Source organism: Nomia melanderi, chromosome 1 (assembly GCF_051020985.1).
Source record: "Nomia melanderi isolate GNS246 chromosome 1, iyNomMela1, whole genome shotgun sequence".
NCBI lineage: Eukaryota > Metazoa > Arthropoda > Insecta > Hymenoptera > Halictidae > Nomia > Nomia melanderi.
The window spans coordinates 2,444,211-2,465,197 of NC_134999.1; the positions used below are offsets into that span (position 1 = coordinate 2,444,211).

Genomic DNA, 20,987 nt, shown 5'->3' on the forward strand with positions numbered 1-20,987 from the left:
GAAAAACGATGCTCTGAAAGCATTGGTGGAAACGAATCCAACTGTATCTACAAAGGAACTTGCTACCACCATGAAAGTTGACCATACAACAATATTCCGAAACCTTCCTGAAATTGGCAAGGTGAAAAAAATAGATAAGTGGGTACCGCACGAACTAACCGAGCGAAATAAACTGAATCGGTTGAATGTATGCTCATCGTCACTAACCCGATTTCATCGAGTGCCATTTTTCGATCGGATTATTACTTGTGATGAAAAATGGATTCTTTACGACAATAGGAAAAGGTATGCTCGGTGGCTTGATGGGGATGAGGCTTGTGCTCAACTCCAAAGCCATCATTTCATCCACGAAAAATTTTAATAATACAGTCTGTTTGACAAGAGCGTGTACGGCAAAACTCTTACCTGCGATGCCTTAGGTAGGAAATTCTACTTCAAGCAGGTAACTTGAATGTTTCCCTAAGATGCTTTGTACAAAAAACCCTCAGTTGTTGATCGAGCTTATTCGTAAAACGACGTATTTCATTATGAGTGCCGCGTACGCATCACGTTACGAAGCAGTGTTTCTGTGTTTCCATCCTAAAGGACCAAAAATGTCATACACGGCGGCTGCTAAATACATGAAGAAATCGAAGACATTTGTTAGTAAGTGGGTGAAACGATATTTGGAGGTCAAAAACGTCGATGACCTACCAAATCGTGGCACTAAGTCAAAGACGACGAAGAAAGAGGATAAATTGATTTTACGCGAATTCGAGAAGAATCCCCGTCTATCGTTACGTAGTGGACAGGCAGTTTTATGTAGAAAGGGTTTGAAATTGTCATGTGATACGATAAGAAGACGATTATTGGCAAATAATGTGAAATTTAGAAGCACAATAAAGAAACCTCTACTATCCGAGAAACACGTCACAAAAAGACTTGCTTGGGCGAATGAAAATTTGAACCGTGATTGGGACAATGTAATTTTTTCGGACGAAACTTCTTTTTGGGCACATACTTTTATAACCCATACCTGGTGTACCCACGCCAATAAACTCCTTCAGCGAACCGTTAAACACCCGGTAAATGTGCATGTTTGGGGTTGCTTCTCGAAGCAGGGTTTCGGTACTTTGCACGTATTCACTGACAATTTAAACGCTGCCAAAATGGTCAAAATCTATCAGAGAGCCTTATTACCATCTGCCCAGAGGTGGTTTATAAGAAATAATAAACATTGGCTACTGCAAGAGGATAATGACCCAAAACATCGAAGTCGACACTGTACAGCCTGGAAAGAGGAAAATCACATCGATGTACTAGATTGGCCTTCACAGTCGCCGGATGCAAATCCAATAGAAAATGTTTGGGCAATCATGAAGATCAAGCTCAGAGGAAAGAAGCTCAACACGATCAAGAAGCTGATTCGTCAAATTCGATTGGTATGGAGGTCCTTATCTCGTGATTATGCGATTACATTAGTAGAAAGTATGCCTCGAAGATGTAAATTAATTATTGATAATGGCAGTGACTGGACAGCATATTAATAATAAAGCATCTTAGTATACACCATAAAGAATTTGTGTATTTTTTTCGAACCCGATATCCTAAATAGTTTTCGAGTTTTGCCGGACACGCTCTTGTCAAACAGAGTGTAGTTTGGTGGAATGTGACTGGAGTAATTCACTACTCATTCCTTCGAACTGGGAAGACAATTACAACCGAAAAGTACTGCCAGTATATTGATGAAATGCATGAAAAATTGAAAATTATCCGCCCATCACTTGTTAATCGGCATGGCCCAATACTTCGCCACGACAACGCTCGGCCGCATACGCCGTACAAAACAATTGCGAAATTAAATGAATTAAAATATAACATTTTGTAGCACCCAGCTTATTCACCGGATCTTTCGCCATCCGTCTTTCATTTTTTTAAATATTTAGAACAATTTTTACGGGCTAAACAGTACGAAAATGAAGGCAGCCTGAAAAATTCCATATCAGAGTTTATTGATTCTAAAGATCAGAATTTCTCTAATACACGCATTTATGCATTAAAGTGTGAAAAGTGTATTGAAGCAAATGGAGCATATTTTAATTAAATAAACAGCCTTTGAAAAAAGAAATGCATATTTATATATTCACTTGAAAATCTGACATTTCATACGCACCAACCTAATACTATTTTACTTAATGTCGTTTTATATAGATTGTTATTTGTAACATTTATTTCCCTTCTTCAGTTTTGAACCACAGGCCGGCTAGAATCATGTTAATAACGCGCTGTAGCCTCTTGGGGATGACAAGTCCCGTGAAGGACATACATACATTACAGTGAAGAGGGTGCAAGGAGAAGTGTCTACTCGCGGGACCAATAGTAATGGCGGAATTAGTTTCGGCACGTTTTTGTTACTGGCCGAGCTGCGAGCTGAGGTGGAGCGTGCGGCCTAGTCCCCTAGCCCCTCTTCACTTTTGAGCTTTAGGCCAGCTGGGTTCACACGAGTAACGCACTGTAGATGCTTCAAATATTCACCCAATCTAACGCTGTAAGCGGCATAGTATGAACTTAGGCATAAGTTTACCAAGAGTAAAATAGAGTGGAATATTTAAAAAGAAGGATATACTCAATTTTATGTGGTTTATTTCGAAAATTTGTGTAATTGTAATGTATACACGTAGAATGCATTACGGACGTGAGCCAAGCCGGTCTATGGCTCTAAACTAAACAGAATTCAAGGAGAACGACCCGATAGTAATGACGGAATTAGTTTCGACAAGTCCTTGTTAATGGCCAAGCTTAGAGCTGAGGTGAAGCGTGTGGCCGAGTCCCCTTGTCCCTCTTCACTTTTGAACCACAGGCCGGCTTGGCTCGCGTGAATAACGAACTGTTGATGCTTTTGCGTCAAATATTCACCTAGGCTAACGATGTAAACGGCACAGAATGCTACTTCTGGTAAGCAATGTGTGAAATTCGTTAATTCGAAGTCATTCGCATCATGCGCAAAAAAATATACACCCGCAGCTCCATGCGTCGCTCCGCTTGGATGACGACTGAGATTTGATCACACTGTTCGCTCCTTTCTTCTCCGAAGCTGCGAACCAACTCGCCTGAAAATACGAATCATCGATTTGTAAAGCTTCTCGATCTACGTAGATTCGATGTTAACCCTTTGAGTGCTGTGACGCATATATGCGTTTCTCGATCTCTGTCACACTGAAACTACCGAGCAGTTAAATTGTCTCTTTGAAATTCCTCTATAGAAACTCCAAGAATACATCTATTGAGACTTTATCTGATTTAAAATTCAGTTAGCGTATTGCTAAATCAATTTCTTTAATAATTTCTTAAAGAAACATCTGTTACCTTTCTAAAAGGATGAAGTCCGGAATGTGTCATTTTGACCCGTCTGGTAGTTTTATTCAATTATTCAATTCGGTGAAACTAAGGAATTACAACTACGATTTAATTACAACTTACTTGATTGTATGAATTAACATAATTTATCGTTTTTCAGATGAGCAAAACAAATATTCCGTCCACGCGGAACGTTTCGGCTGGCAATATTCAGCACTCAAAGGGTTAAATTCTTATTCAATCAACCCTTTGGGATTGAGGATTTTTTAAAATAGTAAAAATTTTCAACAAAGGCGTCTAAATTATGTAAAGAATTTTTACACGGTAGAAAAGGAGGGATACGCATAGATCTTTCGTTATTCAAGTAATTAAATTACACGTCGGTAATTTTGTATCTCTATATATTTATTCAATTCATAATTAATCATCTTCTAACAAATATATGGTTAAAATTTTAATTTCCACCAGAAATGCCTGCATAGAGTATAAATAATGACAGATTCTTAAAAATTTAGTTTGTTTATTTAGCATATTTTAATACTATATTTATCTATAAAAATATGTGTCATATTATGTAATATTTTGAAAATTTGAAGCTTGGACTGTAGATAGATACTTTTATTAATGATTATTATACTAATAAACGTAAATAAAGCGTCCATTTAATTTTCTATGTCATTACAACATGTTAATAAAAAAATGATGTTGAAGATGAAGTAGAACATTTTTGTGCATATTTAGTAATTTTGACAGACTTCTGGCAACTCATCGAATTTGTTGTTGATTATCACGTATCCATAAATAAAATAAGGCATTCTGTTCTACGAAAAATCATAATCGACCTTTATAAAATAATAAAACTATCGCTACTACTTGTTTGGGTAGCGAATAGAATAATAACATTGAATCTGTAATATAACGTTTAAATCATACAAAAGATTGCGGCTATAGATTAAAGAAGCATTACTCAAACGTTTGCAAATCATGCAGGGATAATGTTTTACTAAATGATTAGTCATTTGAGATATTTAAGAGACTAAAAGCGATAGCAATATTATTTGCAGAATTTGAAACTACATTCCCCCCCCCCCCCCAAAACAGGTCTTGGTTAGGTCACATATAAAAAAATATATTGTATGGATAATTATGAAAATACATTAAATGAATTATAGATGCAACACAGTATTATGTGTCTAAAAAATTACTGTTCTCGGATGAAATAATGAAATGTAATAAAATTGGATTTACCTGTTAATTACTTTAGTAGTATGTTTCAGTACAAAAATATGTTTAACATATGTTTCCTACTAATAAATTTTATCAAAAATTTTCGGAGTACAAAAATACTGATTTTTAAAAAATCCCGATCACTTTAATATTTCTTATGGTATGTAGTTACAAGACTGATTGAACTCGCATTTTTATTTAATAATATAGAATGAATTTTATTTAAAGATATAATGTACCTCATTATTTGACCTGAAGTGGACTTATAATTATGATAGCTATTATTAAATAATAGAAATAACGATACCGAACGCCCTTGTTGTTCTCGTATTCTTCTGGCTAGAGTAAGAAACGCTTCTTCGATGTTAATATTTTCTTTGCAAGAGACTTCGAAGAAAGGCATGTCGAAATTGTCTGCTATCTTTTGTCCCTTTTCCGCGTCAACAGCTCTTTGTGTGGTAACCTCACATTTGTTTCCTGTCAATACCTTCACTACATCCGATGAAGCATACTGCGCAGATAAGGAGAAATAATAAATGTAAATTTAATATTTAGAACAAATAACAAACTTAACAAATTTGATATTTAATATTTGAAAGTACACTTAAAAATTAACAGTTTGGCGGGCAAAGGTTTATTTTTCAGAAAATCATCTTTGAAAATCATATTAAATACTTGTTTTTTAAATTACATGTTATTATGGGTGACATTTGCAACATGTCATTATCATACGATTATCAAATAATTAAATTCTCCAGAAACATTTATTTTCTATTTTCAATGCGGTACATGTAATCTTACAATTTCAACAGCCAAAAAATTAATTTAAATAGAATTCGATTTATCGATATGTATTATTACTATATGTCCTTTTGTTTATTTGAAATATTAATAATGCTATATTACTTTTGTTTTTTTGGATTTAAATTTGTATATATATTCATTATAAATGAATTATAAATGAATAAAATAATGGAACATACCGAATTTTGCTTGATTGTATTTGGTTATTATTATATTTTTATAATTGTCTGTGATATAAAATTCACATCATAACAGCATAATCTTACTAATACTTTAGGTTACTATTTTCTCCATTCAACAATTAACTTTTTTGGCCTATCATTATTACTTATTATTATACTGCGAATTTTTATGCACATAAAACATGCAAAAAACATATGAAACATTTTACATAAAAATCCGCATTTGACTCATTATCTAAAACCTAATAATATTTATTAAAGATTTATAAAATTATTTTTCCCTTAAGTGACATCTCAGACAAACAAATTTTAGTCAATATTTTTATTTCATTTCTATAAAATATTCTTAGCTCGTGCTGTAGGATATGAAGAATAATTTGATTTGTGGTTCCTTATTTGACAAATAATGAAATTATTTATTTACTGCAACGTAAAGTTAATATTTTCACCTCTTCAATGCTTTGCAGCCAATATGAGAGATGATTGAAACTGTCCAAACTAGTAACATCGTACATTAGAAGAATGCCCATAGCACCACGATAATACGCTGAACATAACGTTCTAAATCGTTCTTGACCCGCAGTATCCCTTTAACAGACGAATCATTAATAAAAATAATTATTTATGTCACAGTGCATCAAATGAATTCTTTTAAACATATCCAAACACGTGACTCTATATATTTCTAATTTGATCACAAATCTTCAACTTTAATCACCAAATAAATATTAAATCTTTGCAGGTAAACATTTTTTGTTGAACGTCGAATTTATATTTTGTACTTGAAACTTAATTGTACATAATTTTATTGTGTCTTTAAAATAAAATGATTGTTTATATGATATAATAACAGCCATTGCCCATTTTGCCATTATTTATTGAACCTAAACCATCTGATGCCTTCAAACATTAACATACTAAATATAGAGTTAAAGACAAATTACATAAATATATTTATACAAATAATATTTAATAATTAGTAATAGTGTATTTAATCCTACTTTATTTCAATATTTTATAAGATTAATGAATTTTATAATTAAATTTAATTCAATTGTTAAAAACTCATGTCATTAAGAAGAATTAAATTAATGTAATAAAAATGTAATATGTATATACAGTCAACCATCGAATAACACAGTTAATTGGTTCCGTGTTATTGAAAACCGTGTTATTCGAGTATGTGTTTTAATATTGATACAGTTGAATTTCTAATATAAGTATAGTACAGAGTACAGTACAACTTCAGAATGTATCTTCTTAACCCCTTAGCGTATTATTTACTTTCGCTACTATCGACAATTTGGAAGAAACGCAAACAAATTTTCTATTCCACTTGTAAGTACAAATTTACTTAGAAAATGATAAATTGGTAGTAATAAAATAGTTTTTTGCTTTGACCCATGGACAATGAACAACATTGATTTGTATTAAATTAATGTAGAAGTCTTTATTACTAGTCTCACTTTTTATTGTACGGCAAAGGGTTAATTATACAAAATTTTAGTCCAGACTCCGTGCAACTCAAGTACCGTGTTATTCGAGGGTTGACTGTACATATTACTCACCAGATCTGAAGCTTAATTGGCGTTCCATCCAGGTTAATTATTTTTTGTTTGTAGTCGACACCTGTTGATTCATGTTTAGCAAACGGCATTAGGTTTATGAAATAGTTCAATTAAAATACTATTTATAAGTATCATGTAGCAAAAAGTGTAAAATTATACTAAAAAATTAAGTATAATATTATGTAAACTTTGTGACGGATGTCATTAAACATTTAGATAGCTCGAAATTCGGTTTTTAAGCACTTACAATCAGTAAATGTAAATGTATTCTAAAAACTCTAATAAATTATATCATCATCATACAATTCGTTACAAGTATTTCAATTATGTTGTGACGAAATAATTTTGTTTTAATGTAAAGCAGCTTTGATTATACAGAATATACAGGGTGGAAATTATAAAGCGTTACAGTCGAATATTTCCGAAAATATTGATTATACGCAAAAATGTTTCAGACGAAAATTGTTCAATACCGAGGGAGACATCACGTGGTGGAACTTTTATTTTTCCTGGTGAACACTCCAAAGCGAGGTGAAGGTCAACCTTCTTTTTTTAAATGGAGAAAACGTGTGATCGTTTTATTTGTACTTTAGTATGTGTTCAAAATGAATACCTCTTACTTCAATCCACTTAACAATTTTTCATCTTAATGATTCTCTAACTTTGCTCAACATTTCAACATTTATCTTAGCACAAGCTTCGCGTATTCTGACTTTCATGTTTTCATGCGTCGTAGGCTTAGAGGATATTACGCAGTGTTTAATGTGACTCCATAGGAATTAGTCGATTAGTGTTAAATCCGGCGAACGGAGCGGCCATTTTGTAATTTTTCCTGCATTTTCCTAGTGCCATAAACATATCAAAATAATCTTGATACATTTCCATTTTCACCACTTATTTAAGTACTGCCGTTCAGCGAAGGATATCTTAGCACGAATGGTAATGAAAGTAAACTGACTATCTTGCAGAAGAGCACAGTAATACGTAAATACGTTTGTTTTCACTTCATTGATAATGATTTTGATGTTGTCCTGAGTAATGCTGACATTGACACATGTTGTGTTTTTGTGTGAATGTTCGAAGGCTCGAACTAAAGTACAAATAAAACGATCACACGTTTTCTTCATTTCCTTGCAAGTTTGACCTTGAATGACCTTGAGTCATAGGTCGTTGAATTCGTCTTAAAACGCACTATTTGACGATGGATAAAAAAACGTATCATTCCATTTAAAAAAAGAAAGTTTATCTTCACCTCACCTTGGAGTGCCCACCAGGAAAAATAAAAGTTCCACCACGTGATATCCCCCTCGGTATTGCACAACTTTCGTCTGAAACATTTTTGCATGTAATCAATATTTTCGGAGATACTCGACTGTAACGCTTTATAATTTCCACCCTGTATATGTGTAATACAATTATTCAGATTGTATCAAATTTTTGAGTGTAATATACTTTTCCAGTAGAATATAATTTAATCACTTTAGTTTAAATTCTACTCCTTAGTGTTTTACTTTCTTTCCAGTATTATGAACACTGTTTCATGATTCTATATTTGATCGTTTCTTCTTCACAGTAGTACGTATCAATAATTAATCATCCCACTTTCGTATTGCATGTCAGATATCAACTAAAGGAAAGAACTTAATTTCCAGAAAAGTTGTAGTGCGAAAATTGCTTTTCCAGTATCATCAATCAGAAATTACATTGTCGCACTTCTTCCATATAAAATAAATAAGAAAGAAAACAACAAATTTCGAGTATTCGTTTTAGAACACAAATACAATGATGCAAGTATTCTGTTGAAATAAATTTCCTTATAATCACAGATTATCACCTAACAATTTTACTAGAAAATTTCACGCAGAAAAATGCACAATTGTCAACATCGATATAGGGTTAAAATTCCTCTACATTATAATTCATTGTAGTAAATCGTGAAGAACAAAATTGAAACATTATACTGCAAGCATTACGAATCAAAGTATATTATGGTACAAACAAAAATAAATAGAATTGATTAAAAATTGTGAAATTTCACGTAAAATAACAGTGTGAGTTTCCTAACACGTCAATAGGAATTGATATATCACTAATGTTTCTTATCACAAAAAATTAATTAGACGTCGAAAAGTCTAGTTGAATGAAAATTTCTATTAAATGCACATCATTACAAGAAAGTATGAATAAAGGTACTCTCTTGCATAAAGAATATAATTTGAAATAAAACCTCCTTCTTGTCATCACGGTCGAAGCATTGCAACGTCATCACGAATAAATCAACCGAACATTCCGAAACTCGTTCCACTGAAAAATTAATAACATCCAATTAACAGAAAGGTGCAACTGGTAATCACAAGAATTCCCTAGAAATAATTGTAAACGGGCCATCAGATGATCGTTTAAATACTGAAAGATCTATTACAAAAAAAGCAGTGAGATCTGGTCGATGGGTTTCTCACCTAGGGTCGAAATATACGTGTCGTAGTAACGTTCGTCACAATAACGATGAACAATGCAGGTTTTACCGACGTTCGAGTCACCGAGCATCAGAACTTTATAAGTAGCTGCGAAATCGAGTGCCATGTTTGCTTTCAGGCGGTTTTGAACTGTTGTTTGGTCGAGAAGAGAGTCGCCGGCTGGGGTTGTTCTTTGGACACTTTAGGGGTGAAGGATCGATTCGAGGCCTGCGCTTTTCTCTGTAACTCTAAAGCTGCTTTCAGAATTGTTACTTTTCATTTGACATGCGCAACGGTGTTTTAAACATTACTATGTGGAAATTGATATACTATTCTTTGAAAATTGTACGAAGTATTCATTGGTGATTAGAAGAAATTCAATGTTCCTTTGGTATTTTTATTGAAAATTCATTACAACACATCAAAATTAAACAATTTTATTAATTTTTTCGATGATTTTTCATTATTTTACTAAATAATTCATAAATAAGATTTTATTATTTTCTTAGAAAATCCTCTCTTTAGTTCGTAAATTAATTCGAAGCTTATCAATGTAGTAATGATAAGTAATGAATAATGGTAATAATGGTGAACAACTGATTCTATAAACGATAATTTATTTCAGAATAGTTATTATCCGTTTTGCTACTTGTAAAGTACAGAAAGTATCTTATGTGATAAACAACGTTCTATTTCGTATAATCAGTTTGCTCATTATACATGTTTGTAGTTATAATAAAATAAAAAATGTTTATTATTATTGTAAATGTTTACAATTTCATAATTTTAAATTGGTTTTCTAATTTTTTAAAAAGTAGCAGTAAAATGTATTAAAGTAAACGATTCTTTTTTAAAATATTATATCGATAAAAAAGTCAATATAAATAAAAATATTTAAACAATTCATATTAACACCAATAATTCTTCTTGGTTATAATGTAATACTTACTATTTTAATACAGATCTCCAATTGACTTAAAAACCATGTTCTAAATACTTAACTGTTAACAATATTCTTAATTACAGTTTACTATGAACACTCCAACTCAAAATCACAAACATTACAAAAAAATTAGAAGAAATTAATTATATCCATAAAAAAGCTAACAATAATATAAAGATAACTTTTTGTAACTAACTCCTATTCAATAAATATTTAACTCAACTGCTTGTCAATTAATTGTGGTCCATCGTAAGTAGCCAGAAGTCACGATGACTATCGGTTTATCAAATACAATTAAATTCCATATTTGTTATTGAACAGCGGCGTTCAAGAATTCTACAATAATGTATTTAATTTTTGAGTAAAAAATTTCTATTATACGAACATTTGCAAATACGTATTAACTGGAGTTGCTACAAAACGCCATCGTCACCACATCACTGGTAGAAACAGACTGAAAGTAGACAAAACCAAATCTGCAGATATCACCGTATCTTGTAACCCCTTGCCCTACAATTTATTTCTCAGCAATGGTCGATACCTACTTTGTCATTAATAATTTATTGAGAAAAAAAATTCTAGGCATATTTTATGTCCCTGTCTACTCTAAAGTAAAATAATTGGTAACAAAAGAGTAATGTTTAATTTGAATTCAGAAAGATCGAGTAATATTTACGCTTATTAAATTATGTTTAAAATCTTTACCACGAATCGGACACGTTATTGCAAGGCAAGAGATTAAAAAACGTAAATATTCCAACTTAACCACACAGAAGCATTAATACAAAAACCTGTTTACAATAAGGTGTACACTTGATATTACATCATAATATTAGATCATAATTCATAAATTAAACACTCATAAACTTCATAAATCTTCAAGTTCGAGGTTTTTTTAAAATAAAACCTCAAATGAAAAAATGTTATTCTTTTTTTTCTAGTTCACTTTTAATTTAGAATTACCTTCTGCCCGGTTGAACCACGCATCCTGCCACACCCTGTATATGGCAACAGGTGGTACACTATATAAATCCAACACCTGTTTAATGTTCGCGTAATTTACAAAATTATTTTATAAAAATTATTTATATTTCGAATCAATAAAATAAACACCTGACCTTAACAAATATTAATATGCTACATATATTTATTGCATGCATAATAGCTTATATTCATTTGTTGGTTAAGTAAATTAGTAAATTTATTTCAGAATAAATTTGTAAACTAAATGAAATTTTAATTTTAATATTTAAAAAGCAGTGATTTCGATAATAGATATGTACTATGTAAATTGTATAAATGTTTATATTAAACAAATCACATTGCTCAGAACAATCTATATTTATAAAATTTGATTCATTCAATATTTAATCAAAAGTAGCTTTTTTATTTCAATATATTAATTGCTACTATACTTTTAAGTATTAGTTTATTTCGTGGCTGCATTAGAAATCATATTATTAAGAGCAAAAAGAATTTAAAACGTGTAAAAATAGTAATATTTAAATACATCACTTTATTAATTTTTTTAAACCAAATTTTACAAATTTTATTTACAATTACCAATTACAATTAAAACTTATTTACAATTATCTGTGTAATGCATTTTAAACGAAATCACATTACTTGAAATACATAAATCGCTTTAAATAAGAAAATTAATTTGCTGCAAAATTTATTCTACTGCATGTGTTACTTGTATCAAAGCCTTGAAACTAAATTTCACAAAATTTAATTTCAAATGCTAATTTTTCCTAATAGTTTTGTCATGTAGAACTTATACAGAAGCAAATTAGATAAAATGTTTCATACTTTAAGACATTAAAATGGATTCTATCACAAATTTTGATATGCTGAATATCAATATTAATTATTACTTAGCAGACTGTGGATGTATATGCAAATTTATAATTTTATATATTCCATTACAAAAATCGGTACCGAAAAATTTATTTTTTGTATAAAAAAGCTTATTTACTTGAAAATAAAATGCAAATGTTATTAAATATATGAAATTGTTTAATTTATTGGGTATTATTATAAATGCATAAGTATCCATAATCTAACCTTTATCAGTTATATAAAAAACTATATTTAAGTGTTATGTGATATTATCTTACTTTACATTATGTAGAGAAATGTATAATCAAATAATGAACACATTAATTCGAAATAACAACGTATAAATATAATAAATTAAATTTTTGTACAACATTTAAGTAATTCGTTTCTGATGTATACATATGTACAAAAGTTGAGTATCCAGATTTTTATTAACTGAAATCACTATGTTTAAGATACAATGAAAATGAATTTGTATCTATCATATATAAAAATGAATTCACTAAAATCTGCTTTTATTCTCACATACGACAATATTCTTTTATTCCTAAAACCTAAATCCGCAGTTACTATTATCGTCATATTAAATATTGTATTCAATATCTCAAATAATAATATTTATGAACATAACACACGTTGCATTTAGGCACTTTGTTCTAGCCTTATACCCATTAGCAAAGACACTCCATTTCTACCAATATTCAGTTTTATACATATTTTTCTTGCATAATAAGTCTCCAGTTTTAAGAAATATGCTACATACAATATATATGATATGTTTTACGTTGATATAATTTTGAACTATATCCCATTCAACATTTTGAACAAATGCTTTAAGTACTATAAAGGCATGAAAGTATTTGATATCTAACTGGTGCATTTAATATGCGAAAATAAATTAATACATACTTTTTTAATCTCATTTGAAGAATTTTTAAATTATGGTTTAGGCTCTTGTAAGTACTACTAAGTCTAAATGAAAAATACATTCATTGATATTTAAAATTAGGCAATTCCAAAGAATAAGATATGTATTGCTTCTAAAATATATATAGGCATCTTGAAACTGTAAATGTATAAATTCAATTATTCTAAAATGTAATCTATAAACTTGTGTTTATACAAGGTACTTCACGTGAACGTAGCAACGAAATTTTAAAACTCAAGTTGAATTATATCTAAGTTTACATAATTTTTATTAGTCGTATAATGTATAGTAGCTCAACTTTTCATGACTTATTTTAATAAAATACATTTACAAAGATATTTTTATTTAAGATTCACGTCTACGTCTCTGAAAAAATGTATATAAAGAAATACTGATTAATATATGTATTTGCTAGATACTTTAATAATGCAAACATTATCTGCAACAAGTTTTATAAAATTGGAGGAAATCTAGAAATTTAATTGCGTCATTTACGTGGGATACTCTATCTTTGTATTTAATGAATTTATCATAATTCTTTTAAAATACCTATTATTTAGTAGAAACTTAAATAAAAATCAAAATAAAAAATGGACAGTCTAGAAAGGTTGACTATATCTAATAAGCAAAATTGTACTCTACAGGTATTCCAATTTAATATTATCAAATAATGTATCTACTAATCAATTATGAAATTAATAAATTAAATTTAATGAAATGCAAGAAAATAAATAATGTGTTAGTGAATCAGTTAACTATTAACTATAATGAATAATTTAATTTAGTAAGTCTTTTCACCTGCTAAAGATATTAAGGTCACATTCAATTTTTGTATACTATTTTATAATTTATTCATGTATATAATACGTTCACGCAGGCGTAACCCACTGATGGGTCACAAGATATGAGAATGTGTTAAAAACATTCTAGATAAAAAGGGTTTAATGTCATTTGAAATCATCTTTTAAACCACATTATTCATGATAAATAAAATTGTATGTGACCTATTACAAATGAAAACATTAGTAGAGATGAAGTTCACAATAGAAGTAGTTTTAAGGGTCAACTGACTAAATTAAATTTGTACCTACTTTTAATTCAGACACTAAACATCTCAATAAAATTCACTTAATGTTGTATAACCACCTTATCAATTTGTATAAGAAAAATCAAGTGAAGTGTTATTCGTTAATCTGTAAGACACAATTCTTAGGCATTGCAACTGCTTAAACATTACAATATGGCACAAATGCACAATCCTATACATATCATTCCTAACATATATGCCAAATCTCTTTTAATACTAGGATCTCTTTTGGTTGAACCAGGAAGATTGTATATATTTTTCCATTTAACTGCCCACAAAGGAATACCAACATGCAGAATATCTGGGATCATGAACCCAAGGTCACGTACCACCTACCAAACATAATTCATTATCTGAATATTTAAATTTATGTTTGTACTGAAGAAATAAGAGAATCTTTTATGGAATGATAATATTATACATGGTTTGGTAAACTTCATTAAATTTTATTATATAGAGAATAAAATATAAGAACTGGGAATTGATGTCTTTAAAAGATATCATGAAAATGCTGGAAGGTATTTTCAGAGAGTGTTTAGTATTTCCTTCTTGAAAATGTACTTAAAAGTGCTTTTAGTGCTGGTGTCATGAGAGTTTATTACAGTACACATGTATCAGAATTTTTTTATTAAAAAAAGAGAGTTAATATTTTAACCCTCCACCGACAATATGGTTTTTCACCAATGGAGCCAATAATATAGACCTATTATAGGCAGACTTAATCTTTATTATTGCGAGCACCATAAAAATTTGAAAATATTTTGAGATACTTATTATAATTTCTAATTTAATATACAAATGACACTTTGGCCAAATTTTCATTTCATTTTGCAATAGAAATTAAAAATTATAATGAAGTTATGAAGAAATAAGATTTTTAACTGACCATTAATGGCCAGTAGAAAATTAATGAGTAAGATCAACACCTTTTTTCGATTCAACTATACACATCTTAGGTAGTTATATCCATTCAGAAATATCTTGGTGTTGTACAATCAATATAAATTATAGAAAGTATTACCTGATGTGCGTAACCTTCTCCTCTGACAACATTAGCAACAAACTGATCCCAACCACCTGCTACAATATGTAGAATAGCTATTGCAGCAATGCCAAAGGCTTTCCTATGTGTGATTGGATTTTTATTATCTGCCAAATGGATAACCAAGATAGTAGATATCAGTTCAGTGATGGAGAAGAATAACTGATGATACCACTGAGAATAGAATTCATCGTTCCAGTAATTCATATAAACCCACCAAGTGTAATAGTGGGAGAAAATAGCAGTGGAAAAGAGTATCATCATACTGAATCTAAGGCGATTTTGAAACGCTAACCATGTTAAATGTTTCATTGTTTCGTAAAACATGATTATTCCAATTACAATGGTTATCCATATTTTTAAAGTATTCGTAGTGGCATTAAAGTACATATGTTTATAAGAAGCAATACCAGATTCATATGATCCTGAAATAAATATCTTTGATATTTTTTGAAAGTAACTTTCTAACAATAATACAAACTTACCTTTGAATACTGTGTCCCAGCATGAACATGAACAATATTGTTTGTCCACATCCCTCGAATACTCTTGCCAAAAATAATATAAAAATGCAATATGCAAAGGTGGTATTGTTAACGGTGCTAATACTCCTATTACTTTAGAACTACAAGATGCAAAGTTTGCGTATAGCAAACGTTTAATTATCTTCGAGAAACCCATATGTATAATGTTATTTACATTGAATATCAATATACGCTTATTTTATTGATATTTTCTTTGGCAATAAATTCATAACCAGTTTAGTACCAGAAGTTTAGAATTAGACCAATGAATTACATAACAGGTGAATAGTCAAAAATTTAAACTTTATAAAATATAACGATATGATAAGAATGATATGATTGTTCTATTTCTTTGTAAATGAAATCATTAATTTAATTTAATTTTATTTGATAGGCAATTAATGTGGAATAAACAATATTAAAGATAAAATTCCTTTTTTTATACATAATTTCAATTTTATTTTGTATCTACTAAGTAAATTTCACTCAGAAACAGATGTAAATTTTTTCAGTTTTACTCATTGTATTGACAAACTATTTCTTAAATATAAAATAATTTTGTATACTCTGTACATTATGAAAAAATTCGATTTGTTTAAACATTTGTTGTTACAAAATTTTAGTCAATTCCATTCAATACTTTATTTTATGAAAATATTTGAGTACAAACTTAATGTTCTGAATTAAATGTGATTTTATAAAATTTTTTTTTGTGATGGTATCACAGTATTTAAATCACTTCCACTAAATAATTACCTCTCCTAACTTTGTTCAATTAAAACTTAATATATTTAAGTACCTAATTGGCTTAGATTTTTAAACCATTGTACTTATAATACTGTTATTTGTTGTGAAATAATTCTTCACTAAAAAGTGAATTATGTATCAATGAAGTAATTATTATATAATTGATAGAATCTTTCAGTCGATATGTTAATGTGTATTATATTCCACAATCAGTCTCGTCGTTCAATGTTTTATTAAAAATATAAAATACTGAGTTGTCACCACTTTGTTATAATGATAATACTGCTGTGTAAAAATGAGTTTCACTTTAAATTTTGAAGCATTTTTGCTTCTATAAATGTTTCTTTGTAAAAATTTGTTTTTTTGTTCACATGACAATAAGTAAAAAATGTCTAATTTGGCACAAATGTTGTTGAGGATACAGTACAAAATAATGAATCTATTCTCAGCCTCCATGGGTTTTGCAAGACCGACAGCTTTACCCCTTCCATAGGCATCTCTCGCGCATGCGTGATTTATGTTCCTATCCTGGTAACACGTGCATTTACCCCCATTTTTATTAAACACGAAATTGAAATAAAATTATTTCATTAATAATAGTTCAAGGAATTCATTATTTTACATCCTTAAAATTATATCTTAGCACTTCTAATGCGGAATAAGGACACGTGAAATATTCTTTTGAACAATACGTCACTTTAATTTAGAATTATATACATTATCCTTTTTTAAATTAATATATTCATTTATCAAGTTAAGGTAGAATCGGAAATAAGTGAATAACTATAAATTCTATTCGAAATATAATAATATAAAATAATATAAAGTTGTAATTTAGTTAAGAATATTTTCGTAAAAAGTAACGTTAAATGTTAAGGATTTTAAAAAGATATAAAAAATGTTTAAGTTTTGAAGTTTATAATAAGGTCATACAAAAGCAATTTATTAAAACTTAAGAATAAAATTAAGAAAAGAGAAAGGTTGAAAGATTACCCTGATACGTTTTAAAAATGTTCGTTTATTATATTTATAAAAATTTATATTTATATTCCGCAAACGTTATATTTTGTTTATCCTTTGCAATAATAATTGCATGTACTCTAGCATGATTAGAATATGTTATATCTACAAAACCGCACGTGTTAAAACTTTCGCAAACGTGGTATTTCTTCATACATCTACGTAAACTATAAATATGTTTCCTCACATGTTTCTTAAACAGCTGTCAAAGATTTCAGCCATTATATTTGCTCGTTTAATTTTGAGAAAATAAACATTTTTGATGTACTTGGATATGACTTATTACTGTCACTTCGTTATCACTCTTTGTGTATTTTTGTAAACCGTATTTTTACAAAAATATTATTCAAATGTTTCGTCAACGTAATAGTTAGCGTCATTAGACTCTTTTATAGATTTGATTAGACAAGTCAGCATTACTTCTAATCGAAATCTTTTATGTATTAGTTTATGAGCAATAATTCGTGTAAGCTCTTTATTCACGATATTATGACTAAAATTTAGTTCTATTTCGAATCGGTCATTTTCGAATCTATCGAAACGTATGACGTTGTGTGATATAAAAAATTAAAAGAATATAAATAAAAGGAAGAAGATTTATATGCAATACACAATTGGAATTTATACTGCTATTGTAACACGCTTTCTGCTGTTAAATGTAAGTATCAATTATGTATTTTATTCTTTAATATTAACTGTACCAACACTTTGTACATACTCATTCCTATCGTAATCAGTCAAATAACTGGATACAAGAGAAAGGTAAAGAAGTTAGATGATACATTTTTCTTAGTGGAAACAGAAACAAATGCAAAGACAAAAACTGAGAAACTTAAATTAATCGGGCAATATAAGAATTGATATAAATTTAAATGAACGAAAGAAAAACTGGTCGTTTAACCGGTTCGCGATACAGTTAGTGTTAAATTCAATGTAAGGAATAGGTGCACCACCGGAGCAAATAAAACAATTAATCTTCTCACTTAAAGTAATCACCGATGATAATTAATTAATAGTCTTCTAAGTAATCATGTGAATTTCTTATGCATCACACACGTTTACTCTCTAAATACATTTATCAGATTTGGAAGGAATTCTAATGTATATATACTACTCCAATTATATTATAAACTTTATATTAAAATATATTGTAAAATTTGATTATAATTTTTAGGTAAAATAGTGTTAATATATCTTAAATTTAAATAATTAAGAATTGAATTAGTAAATTACTTATGATACTAAATAAAAAAATAGAGAAGCCATTTAAATTATACAAATAATTCATTGAATTTAATTGAAGTGTAGTTAAGTCTTGATTTCTATTTATACATAGACATAAGGTTTGTGGAATTTAAATGGTTGAAAATCTCAGACAATTTTATGTAAACGTTTATATTAAGCACTGCTGATTCAAACGGGCGATACCGATACATGGACGATGTTCCATTTTTGGAACTACATATTCTGTGACTGAAGCTACAGAGTTCATGACTTTTCGTCTCAAACTTTCATTGTATATTCGTTTTATATGTTCTTTATTTATATTCCATTCTTACATTTTATGAATTTACCTTTTTAAACAGTTCAAAACGTACAAAATAATGACCTTTTACTCATACTTTACTTCCTGTTTTTAATTTAATTTAAGAGCTTCCTCTTTTATTCAATATTCTGTTTATACATTAAGTTAGAATAGAACAATTTAATATGTATAGAAAGAAATAAAATAACAAAAATAAAAGAAATAAAATTCAGGTTCTAAACTGATTTATAATTGGCATAATAGCCACTATGGTAGCACATTAACCATAAGTTTTCAACTGGTAGCGCCATCTGTGGCAACACACTCAAACTGGTAGACAAACGTTACCAATGTAGAAGTTTACACGGAATAACTGTGGTGCCATCCGTGGGAAAACGCTCAAATTTGTTCACTATTATGGTACATACAATACAATAAACTTTTGAATCACTAATCTGTAAAGTCCATACTTTGTGAATAAGTCGCATCTAACAAGTTTCCTCTCCTTCGAACTCGAAAAGTTAGCGATTTTCCGTTTATCTTAATTATTTTCCCTTTCAAAGACAATGCCGTTTCTAGATGATCCCTTTTATATAAAAACTGTTAAGGAAGGACAGTATGGTTATAATAGTTAAAGTGTATACGTATGTTTAATTTTTTTTTCTTAAGATTCTATCTAAATATATAATAATAAAACTGTAACATTATATTTTGAATTATATATACAAAATCATTTTCGATACAAAATTTTACATGAAAAATCTTTCGTTTTGTCAGTAACGATTCTACATCACAAGCTGAACGACGAATAAGCTATAGCGACAGTATTAAACTGTTTTATTCTTCATTTTGTGTACGATATTGTTATACCACTAGTTAACTAATTTATCTTTCGTGTTATCTATTGTTTTATAATAACATACGTATTTACTCGATAACTTTTCTTCATACCGTGAATTCGTAATTTTCTCATTGGTACGTTAAATCACGCCACTCGAAGTTTAAGAAGCGATCGTTTTTAATTGTCGGTTATATTAAGGAGGCAAGAAATTGATTGTTCATTGTAATGCAATGATAATTTAACGAGTACCTCGACAATACTGTAATTTTAGATAATGGATAATATAATCGGGGTACTACTTTTCTTTTAATGAGTGGAAAAAACTTATTCAATAAAAAATATTTTCATGCCGATATTAGGTAGATATACACATATGTATACACACAACGTGAATATACGAATAAATCGAAATTTATAGTTGACATTTTATACGACTAATGCCTGCTATCGTACAGTTGTAAATTTTTCTCACTCCTTAGAAGATGTTTTCATTTAACGTTTATAAATTATTTCTCTAGTGAAAAAGAGAAAATTCTAAAGATGAGATCATTGAAAAATCCATTTGTCTTGCTGATAAAAAATAGAATTGAACTGTAAGATTATACAATATTAATTCTTAGAATAATATACATTCTTAATTAAATGTGTATAGGATTGTTGTAGCTCAATAAGAATACTTCCCTTTTAAGCGTATAGAAAATTATTCTATAAAATTATTTGTAATAGTGGTTCATTGGAGAGTAGTTAAAGCGATCAAGGGTAAAGATAGTTATACTATCTGCAATGATTGCGACATAGTTGTCTGGTCTCAATGTCACATGAATGTGTTAGGTCCGCGTCGATAATGCAATGCACACCACGCGATGGCTTTGTCCTTTGACCCTCGTATTATCACATAAATGGTATTTTACTGAT

The 20,987-nt window shown here is 29.4% G+C and overlaps 2 protein-coding genes across 2 annotated transcripts; both read right to left on the reverse strand.

The window, feature by feature from the left end:
• Positions 1-1,451: 1,451 nt before the first annotated feature.
• Positions 1,452-9,816, reverse strand: LOC116430677 (ras-related protein ORAB-1-like). Its single transcript, XM_031985187.2, has 5 exons — positions 9,577-9,816; positions 7,118-7,178; positions 5,999-6,137; positions 4,871-5,074; positions 1,452-3,089 (listed from the first exon to the last, which is right to left on the reverse strand). The coding sequence occupies exons 1-5, from the start codon at positions 9,698-9,700 to the stop codon at positions 2,976-2,978; spliced, it is 642 nt and encodes a 213-aa protein (XP_031841047.1). The 5' UTR covers positions 9,701-9,816; the 3' UTR covers positions 1,452-2,975.
• A 2,088-nt stretch (positions 9,817-11,904) lies between these two features.
• On the reverse strand, positions 11,905-17,173 carry LOC116430610 (uncharacterized). Its single transcript, XM_031985056.2, has 3 exons — positions 15,901-17,173; positions 15,395-15,840; positions 11,905-14,705 (listed from the first exon to the last, which is right to left on the reverse strand). The coding sequence occupies exons 1-3, from the start codon at positions 16,094-16,096 to the stop codon at positions 14,520-14,522; spliced, it is 828 nt and encodes a 275-aa protein (XP_031840916.1). The 5' UTR covers positions 16,097-17,173; the 3' UTR covers positions 11,905-14,519.
• Positions 17,174-20,987: the final 3,814 nt, after the last annotated feature.